Here is a 15072-nt window from a genome sequence, read left to right on the forward strand (position 1 = left end):
CTGCGGTGTTCGTTGACCGGAAGTGGGGTTGCGCTTGGCGGGAAGAGCCGTATTACGTCAGCTCGATGAAATGGGATAAAACCAAAATAAATAGATGACAGAGATATTCGACTGACTTCCATCATGTTTGTGGGTCCCCATAGCTACTTCTGTCGCTGACGATGAGCTCGCGCGTCGTCGTTGGGATTATGAACCTCTGATAGTGGATATCGTATGTGGAAGTGAGTCTCATTGACAACTCTCAAACTCGAAAAATAGCTACAAAGCAACATATCAGTACCGTTTCTAGCTGGCCGAATTGAGCAAGAGTACAGACCGGTAATTTGAAGAAAGAATCTTTGACCCTTTTCTCGTTTTAATCACTCTCGACTAAACGTCAATTCATCATGTCACGATCATCTTATGACCGGTGAGCTAGATTTAATGTAGTGAACTTCAGGTTATGGTAGCTGATACAATTCCAATAGATATCTCACTGTGTTCTCTCCTGAAGGAAGGGTAAGCTGCCTTGTGGAATCAGTAATATTCCTGCCCGAAAGCTGACATATATTCCTTTCATCTACCTTCGATGATTAGTTATACCAAGTCGGTCAGTACAGCTTCAGCTTCTTCATACAGTTTGATATCATAAGAAGCTGACTCGAATCATCCATGTAGAATACGCATTCAAGGCTATTACATCAGCAGGTATTACTGCCGTAGCTGTTAGAGGGAAAGATACAGCTGTTATTATCACTCAACGGAAAGTACCTGTAAGTCATATATTTTGAACGCACACTCGAGTAGGTCATAGCTGACTCTCGTTGGACTGTCATAGGACAAGCTACTCGATCCTGAAACGATCACTCATTTATTCCAAATCACTCCTACTATAGGATGTGTAATGACTGGATTAATAGGTATGTTCATTACATCATCTAAACTACCCCCATTTGGAAAGGTCAATATACATGGTTCAACGTTTGCTGCTTGACACCAGGAGAATCATAGCTGACCTGATGAATGTGTGAATGGTAATTTTAGCCGATGCAAGAGCTCAAGTACAGAGAACACGTTCTGAGGCAGCTTCATTTAGATATAAGTTTGGTTATGAGATATCACCTGAAGCTTGTATGTTTGTCTTTGCATCGAGCCTTTTTCTCACCCTGGTGTGATAACAACTTACTTTAATGCGTTTCTGATTTAGTGGCTAAAAGAATGGCAAACATCAACCAAGTATACACGCAAAGAGCAGGTATGAGACCGTTAGGTATCTGTGAGTTGTCATCAACTCCTTGCAGTCATGAGCTTGAGTCGCAACTGACGGTGTCGCTGTATTAGCTATGATTTTGATTGGACCAGACGATGAGAGAGGACCACAAGTATTCAAACTTGATCCTGCAGGCTACTTCACAGGTTATAAAGCTACTGCATCAGGACAAAAGCAAACTGAAGCCACTAATTATGTGAGTTCACCTTGATCAAGATTCTCGGTTTGGATTATCATGCTGATTGTATTTGGGGGAATGGTAATTCAGTTGGAGAAGAAATGGAAAACTGTGGAATCTGACAAAACGGTATTAGATAGAGCAGGTGTAATTGAAGTGAGCTATTACTCATTATTAGCTTTTTATCACCATGCCTCGTTGAAGGTGGAGCGATTAGCTAATCTCATTTATGTTTCTTTGCGTAGATCGCCATAGAATGTCTATCATCAGTCGTTCAGACAGACTTCAAAGCTTCAGAAATCGAAATTGGAATTTCATCTACATCATCCGATGAAACTAGTATCGAAGGTCAAGAAGGAAGATTCAGACAGATGGATGAGGAAGAAAGAGGTGAATGGTTAGTCAGAGTTGGTGAGAAGGATTAAATGGTTTTCGGCCTGTTGTCTGTGGGCAGATGTAGAAAGACTCCATGGCAGATGCATAATGTATATAAGCAAATGTCATTGCATGTCTGGCACGGATCATGCAGTAATGATTCAAGACAGATGATACATGTATGATGTCCAGCACCATTTTCAACAACCACCCGGAGAAACGCGCGTAATTCGGAATTAATTGATGGAACAAAAGCTAAGATCAAAAAGTTGGGATTTTTGTTTGATCCGATGGTATGTTCATTATACACTTTGTATATCACATAAATCATCGTTCGATCTACCTCCAGAGACATCACAAGGACCAGCGGGTTAAAGATCAAGATGGGATCGCTACGAACGTCTTCGCGTCGACTACTGGATACTCTGGTAAATGAAAATCTGTCATTTGTAATTTAGGTGAATGAATTTTTATGCTAATTAGTATGAAAATCGAATAGCGTTGTCCAACATGTTCGAATCACCCCTCCTCATCGTCATCGTCATCGTCATCTTCTTCCACCTCATTTCCAATCCCTTATCGACTCTCAACGGCTTCCCGATCTCCGGTTTCGATACGACACCTCACGCATTCATCGGTTCGATTGAATTCAAGAGCGTCGTTTAGACCTCCCACTATTAGACCCCCTCCAACTCTGACAGGTGAGATATCAGGACTGGAGAATAGAAGATTGAATTATGAACAGGCTCGTCAAGCTTTGGAACTTAGTAGAAGAAAATTGTATAAAGAAAAAGCCGCTAAATCGAAAAGCGCTGTTCTGTATAGTCTTGGCGTGGTGAGTTTTCCCTCTTTTACGTGTTCTGATTGGTGGCAGACGGATCGTCCTGCTGGATGTGCAAGTGGTTGTGGTTGTGGATGTGCATGCGTAATACATGGTCTGAGTGCCCGAAGTGATAGGGGAACAGGACGGGGATGAGTTATCAAGTAGTGCTCTATGGCTACACGTACGGTGTCATCTGTAGTCGATCGAACAATAGTCAGAAAATGGGAATCTTCCACTGACTTTTGTTTTTTTTTGGTGTGTAGATCGTAATTTCATTAGGAGTAACATACGCAGCCGTTCCATTATATAGAGCGTTCTGCTCTGCGACAGGATTCGGTGGAACACCCATGACTGATCCAACCAAATTCTCACCAGACAGATTATATACGACGCCTGAAACGGAAAACAGAAAAAGGATAACAGTCAGATTCGAAGCGACTTCAGCAGATACGTTACCATGGAATTTCCAACCTGTTACGAGATCAGTCAAGGTTTTACCAGGCGAAACGGCTTTGGCTTTTTATACAGCTAAGAATTGGGGTAAAGAAGATTTAATCGGTATAGCAACTTACAATATGACCCCTGAAAAGGTTAGTCCCCGATGGTAACGAGTATAACCCTCCTTATCTCCAAACATTCACAATAACCATTGGCTGGATATGCTGACCGTTGCTTGTGCTTGCTCTTGTCCAGATCGCTCCGTATTTCGCTAAAGTCGAATGCTTCTGCTTTGAAGAACAGAAAATACGGGCTGGCGAAGAAGTCGATTTACCCGTTTTCTTCTTCATAGATAGGGATATAATGGACGAACCTGCGTTAGATGGTATAGACGACGTTGTACTAAGTTATACTTTCTTCAAGTGAGTGTTTTCCTTTCTCAAATCACCAATAATGATTTCTGCTTGCATGCTAACATCATCACTTAACGCAGAGCACGACGTAACGAAAAGGGTCATCTCGTACCGGACGCATCAGAAGAAGTGATTCAGAAATCTCAAGGATTCGAGAATTATGAATTAGCAAAGAAGGAACATAAGTTGTATCCACCACCTTCGTCAACTACTACCCCATCATAGAAGTCAAGGTCATACGAGATGAGGACGGAAGGATCGAGATATGACCTCTTTGGGATATTGAGGACAAGCTAAACTATCATCACGTCCGGTCGAAAGTCGAGATTGGTCGGTCTTAACATCTTGCTCACATAGAATTATCAGCATATAACATATCATATATAACATATATTGTTGGGTCACATCGAAGTCAAATGCATTTTCACCCTTATACACTTTTCCTCTTCACGAAAGATGCTTGATCTGTGTTCTACCATACTTCCAACGAAGATAACAGATCTCATCATGGTTCAGAGATCGATCCATACCAAGCTTCGTTCGTTCCTTTTGATGCTACATGCACATTTATGCATCTTTGATTGGATTGAGATGCAACCTATAGCCTACTGTGAAGCTGTGCGAATCTATATATATGTGAGATATGCATTCATATACTTGACTGTCAACATCTAGATAATCAGTTGTGGTGGTTGAGATTAATCTTAGTGGTGATTACGAATGTCCAATTATAGAATTAATCAATTGGATTTGTTGCTGAATATAGAAATTGACTACGCAACGAATGGTGGAAATACCCTGAATACAATCTATCTACTTGCACTTGACCACTTTACTTTCTTCGGCAACAGCGCAGTCTACCTTTTACCTTGAACAATAACAAAACTTATATCATACGAAGACATCACCATCACCATCACCATCACCATCACCATCACCCCGTTGTACAAACTGGTAGCAACAGACACACTCATCGACGTATCTCATCCAGTCAAGGTCAAGGTCATACGAGCGGGATATCAAGAGCAAATCGGTCACACCCGATACGAGTTACAAGAAGGAATTTTAACATAAAAACTCACTGACACATCCTTCGTTCTCTCCTTGTGTTCAAACTGAAGAACGAATTCACAGTTCATCTCGTGTGAAGGCATCTGCTTGAACGAATAGAGAGACCCTTTACGAAACCTTTACAGAACAGGATCACATCGGATCCCTCACTTCCACTACTCTCGCTCGCACATCTTGTCAAGCCCTCTTTTACCACCGACCCGATTGCCGTTCAAGAACTTGTATCACGATGGGAAGGAAGAAGATTGAAATCAGACCGTTGACCGTGAGTCCATTATACACACTCTTCCTTACTCCCCGCTGCAATACCATCTTGGTACAATCAACTTGAATGTCACTGACGAATTAGCTGCATTTGTTGTTTTAGGATGAACGGAATAGGAACGTTACTTTTCTCAAGGTATGTTGAAGATTCAGCTTTCGTTCACATTCAATAAATATGTCAGATCTCGCAATACGATACGATACGATACCATGCCTACCACTCTACTCAGGACACTTACTGATGATATATGCTTTTGGAATTCATAGCGCAAAGCAGGTCTGATGAAGAAAGCTTGGGAATTATCTGTCTTATGTGCCGCAGATGTCAATATCATCATATTCTCCGCGGTTGGTAAAGCATATGAATTCTCAAGTAAAGAGTTGGATCAAGAGCTTGATAGGTACATGGATGTCAGTTTATTTCCCTTGTTTCTTTTGCTGGATGTAACCGGATATCTGTTATACAGCTCGATGACTTCCTGCTGACATTGTGTGATGTTGCGATACGTTGATAGTACGAAGGAATGATCGAGCGTCGTAGAGCACCTGAATTCGCTGCTATGGCACTAGCGGATGAAGATGAAGAAGATGAATATGATGATGATGAAAATACGAAAAGAAGAGGTTCGACCTCAAAGGCGGGTGCAAACAACAACAATAACATAAATGGTGTAAATGGGACTACAGCACAACCTAGAAGTTTGAAAGGAAAAGAGAGCTTTAAATCACGCACACCACGCTATTCACAAACAACAACAACAGATAAAGATAGAAATAAAAATAAACGTTCGGGCAGTAGTGGTAAATCGAAAAGAAGAAAAGAGAGAAGAAGTGAAAGAAGTGAGAGTGAAAAAAGAAGTTTTATAGATTCAATTCTAAGTGGTAGTGATGATGATGATGAGAATAATAATAATCATAACAATTCATCTGATTATTCAACTGAAAATGACGATACCAACAAAAAGAAGAAAAGATCAAAAGATAAACATCATCATAGGGATAGAGAAAGAAGGGAAGATGAAAGGTATTATAATTCTGTGAGTTTAAGCACCATTCTACGATCATTCGGATTGATCGCAAGTATTGCAAATCTCTGACTGTTTGAACTCGTGCTTGGTATAGGACAAAAACGTCGCAGGATTACATTATGCGATGAACTTGCATACTGGATATCCAAATCCAAACAACCCATCTTCATCAGCAGATCCTAGATATCTCTCCAATCTATCGATACCATCTTCGTCATCAAGAGATAGGGATATATACGATAGAGAAATTAGGTCGAATAATATCATTAATAATAATAATTCCGCTATTCCAATTGATATTCCTCAGTTACCGAAATTACCTTCAGATGGCGCTTCATATAGATCACAAATGACTTCAGGTTTGAATAACTCGTATGGACCAAATCAAAGTCAAAGTCAAAGTCATAGTCATAGTCAAGGTCTCGGTCCCGGTCCCGGTTCCGGTCCATCAAATTATGAATCCAATTCAACACCTTTCATATATAGTAATCATCCTCAATCATATCTACAACATCAACAAACACATCTAGGTTCAGCTGAAATACCAGGTCCAGGTCATCCATATGGTGTTTCAGAACAATCATATAGAAGTACTTTACAACAGAGTCCGTTGGGACATTTACCGATGCAATCGTCACAGTCTACTTTAGCTCTAGGACCAAGTGGATCAAGTATTATACCACCTGGAGTGGGTGGTATACAATGGGATCAATCGTTAGTAACTAGGTATGCAGAATTTCAATTACAGCAAAATCATCAAAGACAACAAAGGTTATTGTTGGAAAGACAAAGACATCAATTGCAACAAATGGGTGTACCAGTCGATGAAAGAAGTTTATTAGATGAAATTTTCGGTGGAATGATGTCAAACAATAACAATCATCATAGCAACAGTCACAATCAAAATCACAATTCTGCGGCAACGCCAATACCGATCAATTCAGCTTCAGCAACTGAAATGATCTTACCTTTAAATGATGATACACCTAATGGTGGTGGAGCAGGTGATTTCGTTTGGCCTCTATCGAGTTCCAATGATAACGGTGGAAGAGAAGATGAATCTCAATCTCAACATACGTATAATGGAAATGGAAATGGATTACCACAACAACCGAGTGGTGGAAATATCAGAATACCAGATGATACAGTTCAGTGGGGCGTTCAAGATGGATACGAAGTTGATAGAGATGGTTTGAATTTACCTAGTCCAGTCTCAAATGATAATGGTCCTTCGGATAATAAGAGGAAATCAAGAAGAGATGAAGATGAAATAAACAAAAGAATGAGGTTATAAGAGATATCTCCCGTAGGTACGGCTTCCTGTGTTCAAGTGTCTATAAGGTTCAAAGTGGTTCAAGGATTAAAGGGAGTTTCATATAGCAAGTTAAATAATTAACGGAATTTTCCATAACGGATTGTATAAATACAGTAAACCTGGATTTGTTTGTTCTCGTCTTTATGTATAAGGTAGAAGTAGTATTTCCTACCGGTGGAATGTAGCCTGTATCAGTAACGGGAATGGTACTATCAGAATACATGCACAATGCGAAGGTACAGTAACGAGAACAATTTACAAAATGATACAAGCAGTGTACGACAAGAACGGTGGCATGAGCATCTTTATGAGAGAGAAGGGGAGATTGTCGTTGATTTCGTGATGTTGAACTTGCTATTGAGGAAGGAGGATCTAGATAGCGTGGGCTTGACAATGAGAGAGGTAGATCCGGCGTGTGTCGAGGTAAATCATTGATTGAAATTGAATATTATATCATCTTCATCATCTGATTCGTCCCAATCTTCCTCTACCTCGTGATGCTCATCTTGATCCTCTTCGTCTTCAGAGGCAGTGATCGAAGAAGTGAAAGTAGCCGAGCTTCTCGCTGAACCTGAGTTTGAACCTGATTCTTGATCATTATCCATTTGGTCGACCTGTTGTTTGACTATTGGGGGATTTCCGAAAGTCAATCTCTTGAAACATGTATCTAATCCTATGATTTTCCTTCTAGCGATAATCTTCCTTGTGGATTGGGTGTTCATATCATGACAAGGTGAAGTAGGAATAGATAAGATCGATAGTGGTATACCTTGGAAATGACTGATTGATCTTTTCCGTTTACCTGATGATGAATCCTTCAAAGTCAACAAGGCCAGTGTGGGAGTCTGGTCGGATTATTAGCGTTCGATGAGGTCCAAGCGGATATGGCTATATGATGATGATGATGATGATGATGAGATGGTCACTCACGTGTACTTGCTTGAATCTGATCTCAGAACACCTTGTCTCTTCTAATAAGTATTCAACGACCTTTATGAATTTAGCTCTCGAATTGAGGATGCAAGTGATAATTTGAGTCATTTGGTGCTCTGTAGTCATGGTGGCGAGAGTGGATGACATTGCGATGATTGTATATTTCTGAAATTGTAAGTGAAGAGAGGTATGGTCTCACTGTTTATGCGAGGGAATAGACTGACTCTTATGAATGATTTGAGAATATATCTGGTGTGAGTATATTTGAAAATAACACTTCATTCACCAATCAATCACATCTTATATGTATGATGACACATTCACATGAAATGCACGATCACTGAGTGTACACACACACACACACACAGGGTAATCAGTCTATTAGTAGGTTACACGTCAACGTTGAATGATCAACATGAGTCAGTGTTTGACATGTAGTACGCAAGCGAAGAGCCAAGCCGAATAGAGAAGTGGCAAGTGATAGTTGGAATGGTCAGTCATTCTTCTCCAGACAGGCATCGTATAACGGTAGTCAACTGATCTTCTAATGTGAGAAAATTGAGATAGAGAGAGCAGAGAATGGTATAGCTGAAGATGGGCTAATACGATCGATATACATACGATAAACGGGTTTCAACCAATCTCGCAATCTTTTTGATATCTCTCCGCTCGTCTCTATCTCTCTCGTGATTTCCTATCTCGGATGTAATACAAGTTTACAAGGTTTGAAATATTCCCAATTCAGGGAAAATCACGAGTGGATGGGGTTTAAGCTATTTGCATAAGAACTGCGCGTTCTTCTAACGTGGGTTGACAGTTGTCACCGACAAGACCAGAACACCTCATGTGGTATCATATAAGCTAGATACATCCAAACCAACTTGACATACCAATCTGAAGATCTATACTATCGTCTCATCTCTGACGCCTGTCAAGTGACACATTCACCAACATCAAGAAGCAAGCGAATAACAACCTGTTCCATTCGCTGTTCCTTTGTCCTGGAAATAAAACATCCGTGAAAAAGCGCGACACGTCCCTAATCTTAATCATTTTCCCTTCTCCCAATTTCATATCTATCTATACAACACAACAAATTTAACATCTGTAGATCAGATCAATCCTCTTTCTCCTTTTTCTAGTCAAACGATCATCACTTGTCGTGCATGACTGCACGTATTGAGAAAAAGTCAAAAGATCAAAAAGACTTTGACACTCTTTCAACTACCTCTTCTTCTTCTTCTTCTTCTTCATCTTCCAGTTCAGGTTCAGGTTCAATCGTCGCCACCCCTTCTTCAGATTCACTCTATCAACCCTCCCATCAGGCCATCCGTCAACGACCACAATCACAAACGCAGTCAAGTACAACAATCAATCGTTTAAACAAAGAAGAAATAATCAAAACGCCCGCGTCACCTAAAATATCAACAGCGCCAAGGATGTTTTCCTCGCGCAAATATACCCCTTTACCCACTTCTTCAAATGGCCAACCACGTAAGAGGCCAGGAGGTGGTTTGGCCCATTGGAAGAAATTCGCTTTGATAGGTACAGTCGTTTTGATATTACTTGGTTTAGGTTATACTCAATTGGGTGATACTGGAAAGAACGTCATATGGAATGACGAGAGTGAGTATTGAATCCCGAGCTTTGCTATATATATATACCTTCAGCGGTAATTTCATTATCAAGCTGATGCTATACCTATAACTGACATAGACACATACACTCCAGCTCTGGAAGACGATATAGTGTCTGGTGATGGAACGGATTATTCTTCACCTCCTTTCAGACCACTTGATTCAGATGTCGCATCTCCTCAATCTGAACATCAGGATGAAGAAGATCCAACTTTCCACGCTTTACCCATCGGTCACTCCAAGCCTTCTGCTTCTGACGAGGAGATCGATGAAGATGTCGCAGAAGCAAATGAAAAACCTTCCAGTCCTCATGACCCTACAACTTCCGAAGCTCAAGGCGCGAAACATGCTTCAGAAGATTTCACCGAAATCACAGATTCTTCAGATGAATCGTCAGGATTACCAACTTCATTCGAAAATGATCCTAATCCAGCGTCAACAACAGCATGCTCATCTCCTCATTCAGCTGATAAACCAATCGTACAATACGCTTTAACCATTGACGCAGGCTCAACAGGATCAAGAATACACGTATATAAATTCCACAATTGTGGTCCGTCTCCTCAATTAGAATATGAAACTTTCAAAATGTTAAACCCTGGATTATCAGCTTTCGCAAGAGATCCAACTGCAGCTGCGGCATCATTAGATCCTCTTCTGAAAGAAGCTTCCAGAGTTGTACCTAAAGAATTATGGAAATGTACACCTGTCGAAGTCAAAGCCACAGCTGGCTTAAGATTATTAGGTCAACAAGAATCAGTCGCCATTTTAGATGAAGTCAGAAACAGATTGGAGACCAATTGGGACTTTGTCGTCAATGGAGAAAGATCAGTAGAGATCATGGATGGTAAAGATGAAGGTGTCTACGCTTGGATTACAGCGAATTATCTTTTGAACAAAATCGGTGAAGGTACAAACTCAGATGATACTTTAGCTGTAATGGATCTGGGTGGCGCATCAACTCAAATTGTTTTCGAACCAAAATTCCCCGCTGATACAAATCAAGCTCTAGTTGAAGGTGAACATAAATATCAATTAACTTTTGGTGGAAAAGATTTCACACTTTATCAACATTCGTATCTTGGTTACGGATTGATGAGAGCGAGAAGAAGTGTACATAATTTGATCGCTTTCACTTGGTCCTTTGGTCAAGGTCAAGTTGAATGGGAACATTTGAGCGAAACTACACAAGTACCCAACCCTTGCTTGTCAAAAGGAACGAGCAGAAGAGTTGAATTAGATCCTCCAGGAAGACAACCTGTAAATGTGACCATGCATGGTGGGAACGGCGGGTTCGAAGCTTGTAACAGGGTAGTAGAATTGGTCATGGCCAAGGATGCGTGAGTGTTGGAATTGACTTATCAGTTATCCTTGCTTCATATCTAATACACTTTTTCATAGTATTTGTGAGGTCAAACCATGTTCATTCAACGGTGTATATCAACCATCATTACTTGATACTTTCCCAAGAGGTCAATTACTCGCTTTATCATATTTCACAGATCGAATCAAACCACTCATGAGCTCAACTCGAGAGTCAATACTCACTATATCAGACTTGACAACACTTGCAAAAGACGTTTGCGCAGGACCTGATTCATGGTCAAGAAGATTCGGTAATAACCCAACTGCAATGGCTGAATTAGAAGATCGACCTGAATATTGTCTTGATTTGACATTCATGAATGCTTTACTTGGATTAGGATATGAATTAGGTCCAGAAAGAGAATTAATGGTTGAAAAGAAGTTGAGAGGTGTAGAATTGGGTTGGGCTTTAGGTGCAGGTTTGGCTTTGGTCGAAAAAGCAGAATTGACTTGTACTGCTTAATTCGATCATAAGAGTGGGACATTTCTGCAATCATTTTAGATTTGGGTATAGATGGTTCTCAAGGGTCATTGGCAGAGGCGATTATTGTAGGATACAGCCGTTAAACATATAGAGGAAAAGAAAACAGAAACAGAAAAAGAAAACAAAAAACAAAAAACAATAAACGGATTTTGGCTAAAACCGAAATCGCTTTCACCATCTTTTCAACATCATTCTCTTATGAATACATATCATTCTTTTGTTTACATCTTGATCACAACTTAGATCAATCCATATGCATCCATACTTTGTATCACATCTGGGGGGTATTGGTGGCTATTGAAAGTAAGAAACGGGAAATACCATCATGTTCAAATATTGAACTACGTCCCGTGAAGCGATTTAGCTGATCAAAGGAGAAGGTGGAGCACAGCTTAAATTTACATCAACTGCTTTGATCGACTACTGCTTTGAATTGACAAGGCATATCCAGTGAACAGGCAACGAAATGGGATCTGCTGTACTCTGCGATCGTTTCGTTCCATTCACTTTACCAGGGGATGATGAAAATATTTGGTAAGGACAAGATTGGATTGGATTGAATGTATCTAGCGATCAGGGATGATCGGCTTTATCAATGAAAGGTCTCAATGAAAGGGTGTCGCTTCTTTTGTGACAAGGTACTAACGGGTCCCACAAATGTCCAATCTCCATTGAATAGATATATATGAGTGATACCCACGCCGTAAGACCAAACAGCCAGTTGTTGTAACCAAGTCAGACTCAATGGTCTGAAATCCGCTATAAGAGCTAGTACTCGTCTTCGTATATAGATCACCAAGTTAACCCGTATTTTTACAGTTTTACGTATAATAATGTTCTCCTTATCGCTGATTACGATCTTACCTTTTTTGCTCTATACCATCACGATCTCGATGGGTGAATGTGAAGCTGCGTCTTCTAATGACAAAACACGTTATGAACAAGTCGCGATTTTATCACGAGGGAATAATCAGTGTTTGAACGTACTTGATGATGCTTATTCATCGGGTTCAAAAGTGACGACTAAAAATTGTGATGATAGTGAAACAGTAAAGAATCTTATAGGTTGGGATATTACACGTAATTCGCCTGGAAAGATAATGGTGCCCAATCACGATAATCTTTTTCTGGGTGTTGCGGCTGATCAAGATCTCTCTATTGAGATCAATAAACATGGAATAAAGTAAGTTTTTCGTCTATTTCTATCGCGATTTTACTGATTCCCTCGGCTGTACATTCCTTAGCTGGCTCATGAATGATAAAGGTCAAATCATCGTTGACGGTTCAGGTGCATGTTTGACTGTGGATGGGAACACAGGTGGAACTCATATAGATGAATGTGCTTCCGAGCTAATTCCCAATCAAGGTATGTTATCCTGTTATCGTGTCACTGAAATATACTTGAATCCTTCCACCTCATCATGATTGGGGAGTCTGATATCCGTGCATTAAAAACAGGTTGGGATCTCATCAAGACCAAGAATACAGTTGAAACGGTCTTGTGATGAATTCATGTATATAAAATGGTTAATGGTATTGTTCAATCCGAGATTCGAGATTTCAAGCCACTAAGTCGTCGTAATCCAGTACAGTTTTATATGAGTTTCCAATGTAAGAAAATGCAATGTAGATAAGCCTTTGAATATCATCAATACGTTAGTTAGTTATATGTACCAATTTATAAAGTGATGTATTTTGTATTGTTCGTTTCCCTCGTACAGAAACATGTTTGAGCATGATGAAATGTCGTCATACTGTGTCCTCTCTTACAGATTTGGTCCGCAGAGAGACAGTATGCTTAACACTCAGAAGAATGCCAATACGCTTTCTGCCATCGCACATGTTGTGCCGCCTATCCTACCCCTGATATATCGTATTTTTGCATGACGATCTGGTATCGTATCGAAAATGACGCAACTATCGAAAGGCTGAAATTACTGATTGAAGGACGATAAATCACTCAAAGTAGGTACGACGAAGGAATCTGCAGTTATGGTCAGTCTCAGATGGATGCTGCCCCTTTAGTACTTTGTCGTGCATCAGCTATATCTCGACTCTCTCCTTCTCCTTGAGATATGTCAACGGTGCCAATCGAGCAGGTGCCACTCTCAATGTAAAGTGGACTTGTACGTTGATCTCCTTTTTGTATATGCAGCCTCAATTAATTCAACAACAATAAAAATCACTTGAGAACAGTTTACTCATCATTATCTACACCCATTTCAACAAACAACAAGCTCACAAGAGAACGATGCGTTACGCAGTACTCGTGACGGGTCCAGCAGGAGCAGGTAAATCGACATTCTGCGCATCACTCATCACCCACGCCCAAACCGTAGGACGTCAAGTGCATCTAATGAATTTGGATCCGGCAGCAGATAAATTCGAATATGAACCTACGATAGATATAAGGGATTTGATAAACCTGGAGGATGTCATGGAGGAATTGGAATTTGGTCCTAATGGTGGATTAATATATTGTTTCGAGTGAGTAATTTGCACTTCACCAGATGGTGGGTTTCATTGTATAGGTGAATTATAATTTACATTGATTGACTGGGACCAACTTTCATAATATCTTAATAGATACCTACTCAATAATCTCGATTGGCTGGAAGACGAACTTGGTGCATACGAAGATGATTATCTGATTATAGATTGTCCAGGTCAAATAGAACTATATACACATATACCATTATTACCAAGATTAGCACAATACCTTCAAACTTCGTTGAATTTTAGAACATCAGCTGTTTACTTGATAGATTCACAATTCATGCAAGATAAATCCAAATTCTTCGCTGGAGTGATGAGTGCGATGTCATGTATGTTAGCTTTAGGGATCAGTATGGTTTGCTTGATGAGTAAGATGGATCTAGTCAAAGATAAAAAAGGTAGAACGAATAGGGAGGTAGGGAGGTGAGTTCTTCATCCATCTTTTCCTCATTAAGCGATAGTAGCTAATCTTTACTCGAAACTCACAATCCTTACAGATACCTAGATCCAGATCCTACATTGCTATTAGACGATCCAGTATCAAGTACGAATACGAAGTTTAATGATCTGAATCGAGCAGTCGTAGGATTGGTAAGCACCTTTTTCCCATCGTTTCATCCATCTAAATCACTTTAAGCTGATCAAAGATGTCATGATTTTCAGATAGAAGATCAAAACATAGTATCTTTCCTTCCTCTAGACGTGACGAATGAAGATTCAGTCAATACTGTTTTGAGTCACATTGATAATATGATGCAATATGGAGAAGACGAGGAGCCCAAGGTGAGTACCGTGGATGCCGTGCACCTATGATCTGTGCTGATTTTACACCTTACAACTATAGGTACCGAAGGATATGGATGAAGGTGAGTTTAATCGAAATGGAAGATCAAGCTCAATACCACGATGCCTTGCTGATAAAATTAATATAGGTGATTTTGGAGAGGATTAAAAAACATGTACAAAATTCATCGATGTACCGATATACTACCAAATCAAAATC

The 15072-nt window shown here is 40.1% G+C and overlaps 7 protein-coding genes across 7 annotated transcripts; 6 read left to right on the forward strand and 1 right to left on the reverse strand.

Annotated features, from left to right (window-relative positions):
* Window positions 1-386: 386 nt before the first annotated feature.
* IL334_004343 (uncharacterized protein) lies at window positions 387-1852 on the forward strand (the record flags this gene model as incomplete). The annotated part of the gene is made up of 10 exons (XM_062936061.1): window positions 387-409; window positions 468-498; window positions 577-589; window positions 658-752; window positions 818-899; window positions 1024-1110; window positions 1187-1255; window positions 1321-1445; window positions 1518-1583; window positions 1673-1852. 10 exons carry the CDS (start codon window positions 387-389, stop codon window positions 1850-1852), a joined length of 771 nt encoding a protein of 256 aa, XP_062792112.1.
* Window positions 1853-2185: 333 nt separating this feature from the next.
* Window positions 2186-3701, forward strand: IL334_004344 (uncharacterized protein; the record flags this gene model as incomplete). Its single annotated transcript, XM_062936062.1, has 5 exons — window positions 2186-2230; window positions 2302-2637; window positions 2889-3215; window positions 3319-3485; window positions 3557-3701. The coding sequence occupies 5 exons, from the start codon at window positions 2186-2188 to the stop codon at window positions 3699-3701; spliced, it is 1020 nt and encodes a 339-aa protein (XP_062792113.1).
* A 1075-nt stretch (window positions 3702-4776) lies between these two features.
* On the forward strand, window positions 4777-7133 carry IL334_004345 (uncharacterized protein; the record flags this gene model as incomplete). Its single annotated transcript, XM_062936063.1, has 5 exons — window positions 4777-4812; window positions 4915-4947; window positions 5079-5222; window positions 5327-5848; window positions 5934-7133. 5 exons carry the CDS (start codon window positions 4777-4779, stop codon window positions 7131-7133), a joined length of 1935 nt encoding a protein of 644 aa, XP_062792114.1.
* Window positions 7134-7582: 449 nt separating this feature from the next.
* On the reverse strand, window positions 7583-8213 carry IL334_004346 (uncharacterized protein; the record flags this gene model as incomplete). Its single annotated transcript, XM_062936064.1, has 2 exons — window positions 7583-7999; window positions 8085-8213. The coding sequence occupies 2 exons, from the start codon at window positions 8211-8213 to the stop codon at window positions 7583-7585; spliced, it is 546 nt and encodes a 181-aa protein (XP_062792115.1).
* Window positions 8214-9526: 1313 nt separating this feature from the next.
* Window positions 9527-11552, forward strand: IL334_004347 (uncharacterized protein; the record flags this gene model as incomplete). Its single annotated transcript, XM_062936065.1, has 3 exons — window positions 9527-9713; window positions 9804-11064; window positions 11126-11552. The coding sequence occupies 3 exons, from the start codon at window positions 9527-9529 to the stop codon at window positions 11550-11552; spliced, it is 1875 nt and encodes a 624-aa protein (XP_062792116.1).
* Window positions 11553-12466: 914 nt separating this feature from the next.
* IL334_004348 (uncharacterized protein) lies at window positions 12467-13078 on the forward strand (the record flags this gene model as incomplete). Its single annotated transcript, XM_062936066.1, has 3 exons — window positions 12467-12756; window positions 12818-12939; window positions 13032-13078. 3 exons carry the CDS (start codon window positions 12467-12469, stop codon window positions 13076-13078), a joined length of 459 nt encoding a protein of 152 aa, XP_062792117.1.
* Window positions 13079-13824: 746 nt separating this feature from the next.
* On the forward strand, window positions 13825-15021 carry IL334_004349 (uncharacterized protein; the record flags this gene model as incomplete). The annotated part of the gene is made up of 6 exons (XM_062936067.1): window positions 13825-14060; window positions 14160-14492; window positions 14567-14660; window positions 14733-14852; window positions 14914-14935; window positions 15002-15021. The coding sequence occupies 6 exons, from the start codon at window positions 13825-13827 to the stop codon at window positions 15019-15021; spliced, it is 825 nt and encodes a 274-aa protein (XP_062792118.1).
* Between the last annotated feature and the right edge of the window lie 51 nt (window positions 15022-15072).

The sequence above is a fragment of the Kwoniella shivajii genome, chromosome 5, assembly GCF_035658355.1.
Source record: "Kwoniella shivajii chromosome 5, complete sequence".
Taxonomy (NCBI): Eukaryota; Fungi; Basidiomycota; class Tremellomycetes; order Tremellales; family Cryptococcaceae; genus Kwoniella; species Kwoniella shivajii.